The sequence below is a fragment of the Dipteris shenzhenensis genome, chromosome 21, assembly GCF_047967505.1.
Source record: "Dipteris shenzhenensis isolate YYH24624 ecotype China chromosome 21, Dip_SZ_1.0, whole genome shotgun sequence".
Taxonomy (NCBI): Eukaryota; Viridiplantae; Streptophyta; class Polypodiopsida; order Gleicheniales; family Dipteridaceae; genus Dipteris; species Dipteris shenzhenensis.
The window spans coordinates 35,389,017-35,399,016 of record NC_141616.1 but is presented as its reverse complement, the minus strand read 5'-3'; the positions used below and the strand labels follow the sequence as shown (position 1 = coordinate 35,399,016).

At 42.8% G+C, this 10,000-nt stretch overlaps 1 protein-coding gene across 2 annotated transcripts; it reads left to right on the top strand.

Annotated features, from left to right (window-relative positions):
- The first annotated feature begins 2,165 nt into the window (after positions 1-2,165).
- LOC147888787 (uncharacterized) lies at positions 2,166-2,939 on the top strand. Of its 2 annotated transcripts, XM_087392995.1 has the most exons (3): positions 2,166-2,295; positions 2,328-2,437; positions 2,513-2,939. In XM_087392995.1, exons 2-3 carry the CDS (start codon positions 2,329-2,331, stop codon positions 2,794-2,796), a joined length of 393 nt encoding a protein of 130 aa, XP_087249121.1. In that variant the 5' UTR covers positions 2,166-2,295; position 2,328; the 3' UTR covers positions 2,797-2,939. The 2 variants fall into 2 exon arrangements, with proteins under 2 accessions (XP_087249121.1, XP_087249120.1); XM_087392994.1 differs by having other exon boundaries at positions 2,275-2,437.
- Positions 2,940-10,000: the final 7,061 nt, after the last annotated feature.

The following is a 10,000-nucleotide window of genomic DNA, read 5'->3' as shown; positions in this document are numbered from 1 at the left end:
TCGGCGCATGTAATGAAATAGTCATTGAAGTGAATCACACTCCCTCACCTTTATGTCTGCACTCTGCATGCCTTTGCCCCCTCGAGATTTGCATTCGGGTCCTCACACACACCGTCTCGCTCTCTCTCTCTGACCTTGCTCACACACACACCGTCTCGCTCTCTCTCTCTTTTGTTTTCGGCGCATGCAATGAAATAGTCATTCATTTTTGTTATGTGCTAGAGGAGCATGGGATGAGGCAAGGAAGGGAAGGCAATAGATAGAAGATAGATGCTCAAGGGCACTCGTATAACTGTACATCTCTCTCTCTCTCTCTCTCTCTCTCTCTGTCTCATAGAAATACGTAATGACATACACCCCCACGTATAAATTAAGCTAATGCCTTACACCTTTATCCCCCCTCCCCATTTCCTTTATATTTGATTTAATCCATATTCTTTTATTTTCGGCGCATGCAATGAAATAATCGTTGAACTGAATCACACTCCCTCACCTTTATGTCTACACTTTGCATGCCTTTGCCCCCTCGAGATTTGCACTTGATTTGTGTTGTGGTTAGAGAGAGAGTTTCAATCGAAGGATCCACGGAATTCATCTATCTTCTATCTTCCATCTTCTATCTTCTATCTTCTATCTATTCTATTAAGGAGGGAGGATGGAGATCTCTGACCTTGCTGGGCTCCCTTTGCTGCAGACCGTAGTAGCAAGCTGCAAAGGCAAGGAGTAGGCAGAGGGTAGGGCACTGAGAGAAGGAGGGTGGTGGAGGGTGGTGGAGGTGCAGGAGATGGAGCTCGAGCAACGGAGGGTGGTGGAGCTGCAGGAGACGAAGGGTGGTGGAGGGTGGTAGAGGTGCAAGAGATGGAGGAGCTGCAGGAGGCTGATGCACTGATTTCTGGGTTTACTGCGGGTGATTTCTCGGTTTACTCCTTTCAGGCCAGCGCTTCTGGGAGCTCGTAGTGGCTGCTTCTGTCGATGATGCTTTGTCTTCCACCAGGCTGCTTTACAGAGCTGAAGGTCGAGCTTCCACCAGGCTGCTTTACAGAGCTGAAGGTCGAGCGATGACAGCTGCAGGAGACGGAGGAGCTGCAGGAGACGGAGGAGCTGCAAGAGACGGAGGTCCAACGATGGCGATGGCGACGGCGGAGCGTAGGTTGGCGTCGAAGGAGCAAGCTGGAGGAGATGAAGCAGGAGGTCGAGCGACGGCGAGACGGCCAGTTTGAAAAATCTTCGAGGGACGTCGACGACGGCGATTCAATGCGTGGTGGGCGATGAACGTGATGAAGATCTTCAATGCGACGGCGGGCGTGAAGGTGATGAAGGTGATGAAGGTCCCTCCTCCTCCCGCCACGTGCCTCTCCCTCCTCCCTCCTCCCTCCTTAATAGAATAGATAGATGAGTCCAGAAATGGCCGAGCAACGAGGGGCCGTTGAGGCGTTCACCCACTTGACAGCGCGTCGATCCAAAGGGTCAAATTTTGCTTCATTACGTGGTGTTTTGGTTGGCATCCCCGAAACTATAAAGGGAAGTAGAACTGAAGATGCCTCTTCTCCCCTGGTTTTTCGTGACTAAGAGATGCACAGCCGGTACAGAAGGTTCACGAGCCGGTTTCCCCACCTTTTGGCTCAACCCTTCCCCTCCTTGCAACCATGTTTCCTCCATCTCTGCTTGCAACGCATCCTCACCTCTTCTCCATCAACACAATTGCCTCCTTGCACGGACCTGAACGCAGAGAGCCAGCCTGAAGCGGAGGAGAACGTAGACTTTGTGCCTGACTCGCAGCTCCCGCTTGAGTTCTACCATACACCGACGTTTGACAGCAATCCATGGGAAAAAGTGGAGAACTCCCCGTCGTCACGCAACCCTGCTCGTACCCCCTTGCTGCCAATTGTGCCTTCCCCTCCCCAACGCAGTTCATCCCCGATGCTCTTGGCTTCAATTCCAGAACTCGCTCCGAATCCTCCCACGAAGGCGGCCAAGAAGGGGAGGGCAAACAAGACCACTGGGAAGGAAAACTGTGCTGCAAGGGATCGTCTTCACTGGGATAATCGCTCCACCGTTTTGTTGATCGAGACCAAGAAGGCATATGACACCGCCCGTCAACAAGGACGCCTACTGAAAAAGATGCGCACTCGAGAGGAGCAATGGGAGGATATAGCGAAGCTATGCTCGGAGAAGGGGTTGCATGCCACAGGCGAGCAGGCATGCTAAAGTGGACTCGAATTTGGCCAAACCATCAACAGATAGCTGATTGGGAGAGGAATACCCCGTGGCAAAATGAGTTATTGGATGATGACTAGAGAGGAACGGAGGCAGGGGAACTTTCGATGCATGTATTACGACAAGGATCTATTCGATGCTTTCGACCGCTACTATGGCAAGGAGAAAAATGTGAACCCGACAGCTGATGTCATTGATTCAACAGATGGTGTTACTGAAGGTCGATACTTCCCTACAATTCTTGTTTTCAATCTCCCATGACTTCAGGGTGCTAATGTGCCATTCTGTTTTGCAGGCCCTCGGTCAAGTTTTGGCACACCTACTAGGTCTTTGGATGGCATGGCTGGATCACCAGAATCAACTAACTTCTCCTCTGGAGGTGTGCCAAAGAAGACACACAAAAGATCACAACTAGTAGACGTTGGGTTGGGAACAGCAATGACAAATTTGCTTCGAGGAATGGCCCAAGCTGAAGGGAGAAACAATCATCCCAAAGACAAAGTTGAGGTTGCCAGGAGCTTTGCCCAATCACTCGAGAATGTGGCTAGCGCAATTGGCCGTTTGGCTGATAGATTTTGAACATTTAACTTTGTTTTCTCTTGGATTGAAGATTCTGTTTCAAGCCTTGAATTTATTTCAGTGCCTTGCAAACGAATTACTAGTGGGAAGGACTATTGTGGGATAAGTGGAAATGACTATGCACCAACTCTATTTGCGCAAAATAAAGCTATTGTTTTGTTTCTCTTTATTCAAGATTACCTTATCGAGTGGTGGTTGCTATTGTTGGAATCCACATTAGTCTCTTGCTGAGTTAGATGACTAGATGATTCGTCTATAAGAGAATAAACTTGTTAAGCCCATATGGAAACCCACTATGCTTGTGATTTTGGCAATTGATATTGTCTGTTGCATTTATAAGGCTGGAGGCCTGATTTACCATAATCTTAATGCAGATGGTAATTCTGGTACAAAGGGGTTCGGTCAAGATAAAAAGGTTAAAAGAGCTAACATTTCAGACCGACCCTCTGACAAGGAAAAGCAGGAGGCTTTTGTCCATTGTGAACGTAGTGATTTTGATAAAAATTTATGTGACAGCTTGCTTCCCAGCAAAGTTACAGATTCATCTCTCTGTGTTCTTCATTTTTACAAGAATGTTCCACCCCAAGTGCAATTCTGAAAGACCTCTACAACTGAAATTAGCTTAAAGAGTAATTTTATTGAAACATAAATTAGCTTGAAGTAAATTTTATGGAAACTAACAGCAAACTGAAATTAGCTTGAGCTATACTGAAATCAATAGCAAACTGAAATTAGCTTGAAGGAAATTTTATGGAAACTAACAGCAAACTGAAATTAGCTTGAAGGAAAAGAAAAATTTGAAAGTCATGCTACTATAAATTGCTAAGCTGATTTATTTTTCTGCAGTACGCAATGAAAAGTGTGAAACAAGCCAGCTGCGTGTAACTGAAGATGAGAAGAATTCAAAATGGAAACAGAGGTGTAGAAGAATAATGTTGGTCTTTCTTATATGTAAATTATACGCACTAGTGTTTTGAAGCTACAGAGGTTGTATCCAAAACCCAATATGTTCAAACTAATTGAAGACAGAGATGGACATCGAAATTGCGTTGAAATAAAGTTAATAATTGCAAACAATAAGATTGAAACATGAACAAGTAATAGTACAAATATGGCTTCCGAAAGATCCTCGGAGTTCTGCATAATGATGTTACTCCATAAGGTCCTCGCGAAAGTGGTGTCCCTCGTTTTCTTCATCCTCCTCTGAGAATGGTGGTTCATGGAAAGGATGATCCGCCAAAGGATCATTTAGATCGAATCCTTCATCAGGGGCAGCATCATTCTCATGCTCCAATAGCATGCTATGCAAAATACAACACGCATGCACAACATGCGGCAGGAAGCGAACATTCGGGAAGTTGATGGTCTTGCTCAAATATCTCCATGTCCCCTTCAGCTTTCCGAAAGCCGGCTCAACAACAATACAGGTGGAGAATAGAAGGAAGTTGAACAGTTTTCTGTCTTCAGAAATGAGCTGCTCTCTATTAAATGGAATGATTAAACATGGTAACAAAGGGAACCCTCCATCGCCAACTATGTATTCCCTTATGCGAAGGTCTGCAAATTTGAATGTAGGCCCTGAAAGCCTCTGCCCTCCTTGGCACAACCTGTAGAAAGAGGAGTTCGGCAACACTCTTTTGTCATTGTTTGGTCCTGGCCAGCCAATGTTGACATCAAGGAACCGCATATTGGCATCGACAATGGCTTGCATGATCATGCTGTAATTGCCATCACAGTCTCGTCAATGCTCGTTGTTCTCACTTGGGGCCAAGTCCATTTGAAAATGAGTGCAGTCAATAGCTCCACCACAATTTGGCAAGCCTCTGAGGTCCCTGAACCCAGATTCAACTTCGACTCTGTACGAGGCCACTGGACGAGGTGAGAGGATTGGCGGTTCAATGCAGCAACGAACTGAGAAACGAAGCGTGAAACTGTGTAACGTCCACAATCAAAATGCTCAGAGACATCTATTTCCCTCATCCCTGAAGCCAACCTCAAGACAGCAATTGCAATCTTCCTCTCCACCGAGAAAATGCTACCAAGAACATGACTCAAAAACTAGGGATCGATCCTTGCTCCAAGTCATCTCGCAAGAAGTCTGCAAGGTCTATGAAAAGTTGCTGGGGAAGCCGAAAAACTCCACAAAATCTCTCATCGTCCACATGCGCTAAGTTTGCGTAGTGGTTCCACCACCTGATTGATGACCTTGGACGCACGTACCATGAGATCGTATCAATGTCTTCATTGTGATTCTGAAAGCATCGACGCTTTCGTGCAGCTCCACAAGCAGCCCACATAAGAGGAAGAAAGTGATTGATTTCCTCGTCCAAAATTGCATAGTTCACTTCGGCATTGGAGGCAATGAGTAGATCCCAGGCCTGCACCGCAAGAAAGAGCACTGGCAGGATGGATTGTAGAAGTAGGATCAGAATCAGATCTCGTGGACGGTCATCTGCTGCTGTTGGAGGTGGAGGGCTGGCTGGCTCATCTCTTTCGTCCATAGGTACGTGCGACTGAAGTTTGAAAGGGGGCTATGGAGGTGAGACTGAAGTTTGAAAGCGGAAGGCTCTGGAGGAGGGAAGTTCGAAAGACTGGCCAAGTTCTGGAGGGAATTCCACCAGTTGGGCGTGAAGTTCTTCTGCTGCTCTTGTGAGTTGGTGTGGGACTCCAAATCCTCAATGCTACCGTACGCCATTTGTGGAACGAAAAAAGAAAAACAAAAGAGGCCACAGAATCTAGACCTCTAGTCAAGTCTATCACCTACTTTATATTTTCACGTACTTCCCAAAAGAGACTAAGGATACTTATCTTATGCTGGAAAGGGTGGTGTGAAAAATGGAAAGGACTGGTTCACACCAACAGTGGACAACTCATATACATCGTCACTCCACTTTCTTCCAATTAGCTCTCATTGGCTCGGTGGTTTAGGGTAAATCTATGTACCATAAGTCGTGGGTTCATTACCCAACGATGATAGTTCTCGCAGTTTTATTTTGGCTTGTAGCAAGCTTGGGCGGCCTCACTAGGTGGGACAACTTTTTGTGGTCTATTTATCTGGGTCCGCGATCCCTATTCGTCCATGAGAGATCTCGCCCCTTTCATTTCTTTTTTGCAAACGTCTAGGCGGGTGGTGTGAACCCGCCCTTACTATTCTTTAAGGAGAGGTGTCAAAAGTAAGACATTGAGATATGCCACATGGAGGATATGTGAGGTTCGGTAGTTTTGGGGCAACTTCGGGTTTGGATGAAGTAGGCGGAGGCTCAAGAAGGAGTGGGAGCTGTCGTCGCGCCTCGTGCCACAGCAGACTCTAACAAGCAGCAAACTCGCACTCCCAGACATGCAGTAGACTCGCAGTCTCGCGGGCGGTGCAGAGCAGTATGCACTGTGACTGTTAATTCGCAATAAAATGCCACATGGCACGTGGGACTGACGAGGCACGCTCGGGATAGATGCCGCGTAGTGCGGCCACGTGCACGACACACCACGTGGTGCAAAAACAAGACTGCGCTCTAACTGTAGGTGGCGTAGGGCGGACGTGGCTAAGGCCACAAGCGAGAGAGAGAAAGAATATATATTATAATGCTATATTGTATTATAAATATATTAGATTATATATTATATAATAAATAATATATATAATATACTATATATATTACATAATATATGTCATATATATGTATTATATCTAATATATTATAATATAGTTATTACATAGTATATTATATACTTTATGTAACCTTATAAAAACATAAATATTTATTTATTTATAGAGAGAGAATATATATTATAATTATATATTATATAATTTATTATATATATTAGATTATATAATAAATAATATAATGTATTATATAAAGTATATATATATATACATATGTATATATGTATGTATGTATGTATATATATATATAAATATAAAGAGAGAGAGAGAGAGAGGGAGAGAATATATTATGTAGATATTATTATACAATATATTATGTTATCATATATATTAAATAATATTAAATGTTAAATATATACAGTGTATAATATACTTTATATAATCGTAAATGTTATTTACTTATTTAGAGAGAGAGTGTGTGAGAGAGAATATATATTATAATGATATATTGTATTATTTACTATAATATATATTAGATTAAATATTATATAATAAATAATATATATTTATTTAAAAAATAAAAAATACTCTATATATTACATTATATATGTTATATATGTGTATTATATCTAATATATTATATGATATCTAATAAATAGCTATATAATTTAATATATATATTATTATATAATATATAACATACTATATTTTAATTTATTCTAGATAAGACTTATTCTATACACACACACACTCACTCACACACACTAATATATATATATATAGAGAGAGAGAAGAGAGAGAGAGAGAGAAAGAGAGAGAGAGAGAGAGAGAGAGAGAGAGAGAGAAGAGAGAGAGAGGGGGGGGAGAGGAAGAGAGAGAGAGAGAGAGAGAGAGAGAGAGAGAGGAGGGAGGGAGAGAGTATATTATATAATATATTATATAGATACTAGTTATATAATGTAGAGAGAGGACAAGGGAGGAGACCCCCCCGCCCCACACACACACAGTTTGGTGGAGGGGTGTGTGTGCGGGGGGGGGGGGGGGGGGGGAGGGGATTTTTCGTGTGAATGCTTTGCCACTCATCTAGTTGTAAACTGAAAGCCAAGTCGTTCGCACAGTGGAGGGGGGCTTGATACTTGAAATTAAATAGTTTTAAGATCCTCCTTAAGACCCAGTGGAGCGGGTCTCTGACCTGTCATAGACCGGTCATGTTACTCGTCTTGTAAATAATGAATGGTAAAATGCTAGCAAGAAAAGTCACCGACACGGTATGAGTAGGGTAAGGGGGCTAGTACCATGGAGCGCTAAGTTTCTTAGAAATAATCCATGGTGGAAATGGCCTTTGTGAATTCGAAATTCAAATTTGAAGCTATCATGGTCATTAGGTAGTAAATTTTTGCTTTTAAACTTTCTGAAGAAATTGTGGAACATAGAAAACTACGAGAGCCAATGCTTAGGTTGGGTGAGGGCCAATACTAAGGTACTTTTCATTCAAAAAAATGTTGAAAGTAGAGCTTGATACATCATCTTTTTCTATGAGGAGTATTGGGTGGCACTGCCTCCCTGTTGGGGGGGCTTCTAACATTTTAACGGCACCATCCTCTTTACTGGCCCCTTTACCCTAGATCTCATAATAAAGAGCTCTGCTCCATGGTAGGTCTTTTTCTATAAGCCAATGGTTAAGTGCTTAACCTTTTGGCACCTAATTTGTCTACCTTGCATATGTGCTACAGCCTTATTAGCTCAATTGAGCTCTTTTAACTTGATTCACATGTTGTAACTATTGCCTATGGTGGGATCGCTCCTATGTAAGCTCTTCCTTGCTCCTCATGCCTTCTTTTCCTGGAGGATTGGAGATTTGAAGCTCTTAGATGATTCATTGTGCCCTATGCACAAACACCTTCTCTAATTGTCGTGCAAGTTTGCTACTCATGGCCTCATGACTTGCGCATTGAGTGCCCCACACAATGCGTCTTATATAGTATGCTCAAGCCTAGCTATAAACATACTCAACATCTCATTGGTTGTGCTTTGAGTGTCCACACAATGCGTCTTATATAGCCAATGTGTTTTTTGGCTAATATGATTGCTAGCTCTTGCTTGTACACTCTCTAAAGACTGGTTTTGGCAATCGAAGGCACAAATGGGATAATGGCTCAAATGTGCTTTCTAGATCCTTGAAACCCACTCTAATTTTTGACAAGAAGCTCTTTATGAGTTTTTTGGAACCTCCTTTCACCTCTTGCCTTACCTCTACCTACTCATGAATGAAGATGAGTTTTTTGGAACTCCTTTCACCTCTTACCTTACCTCTACCTAGTCAGGAATGAAGGTGGGTCACAAGAGGACAAGTCCTTGCTCTAATATCATGTAGCAAATGTGTGGAGAGAAGAGAGATATGAATCTAGATCACAACCATGAGATAGAAAGCACACACAAAAATGTTTTATATAAAATGGAGCCTTGTAGTTAGATTCTCATGCCCTAGCAACTCAACCAACACACAGACCTATACTGTATACCATGAGATTATAAAACTAGCTATTCTAATGTTCCTAGGTACCCCCTTCCCTTGAAGTATATGTTGTATATACAAGTCCTAAACATCCCTTTTTTTAGAGCTCACTTGATATGTAGGAAATGGATAAGTGACACCCCCCGAATGCAGGAGCATACATGCTCAAACACATACCATGGTGTGTTGTTGTATAGCAGAGACTACTGAGCCACTAAACTCAATGAAGAGCATATACATGTGGCATCCCCAAGTGTAAAGTAGGGAAAAGTTAGGCATAGTGAGGAATTAACTCTAGAGATATGGCTGATCACTTTCATTCCCCATCATTCGAGTAGAGTTACTTACTGGGAGAGACTATTGTACATAGTTGACTGCAAGCTCCTTTCTATGTCCTTCCATGCAATTGTCAATACTATGTACGAACTTGTAAAGTTTCCGCTGAGTAGATTGTATGTTGACTCCCATGTTGAGTGTTATAGTGCTCTACATGAGAGAGAGAGAGAGAGAGAGAGAGTATCTCCATGTGATTGTCAATGGATGTGTGTGCGATGTTGAGCAAAGGAAATTAGCTAAAAAGGAGCTGGGATCCTCTAAGTGATGTGAGCAGCTATAATCATGCATAGTGAAATAGAGGTCTCGGTTCTCCAAATCAGTGATAGAACCTTTCAACAAGGTATCCTAAAGGCAAGAAAAAGCTCCAACCAAAGTAAGAGCTCTAGTTGATGCACTAAAGAAAAAGATAGAAGTTCACATTACCGGCAACTCAAAATCTTCAAATAGCACTAACTTCATTGTGCAAGTTTGGATTGAGAAACGACGGAGCTTCTCTCTCTCTCTCTCTCTCTCTCTCTCTCTCCCTCTCCTCTCTCCCCCCCCCCCCACATGCACTATCATGGTATCATCTGAGGTTGTTTATGTGAGAGAGTTTCCATTGTGAGAGAGTGAAAGCCCTTGTTTCCTAAAGACAATTAGCCCTCCCTTTGAGGCATCTTTTTCTCTCATCTAGCTCTATTTATAGAGCTCATTCTCCTCTTTGTTTTGGTTTAAGAAGCTCAAGATTCTGCTTATGCAGCTTGAGATATGAA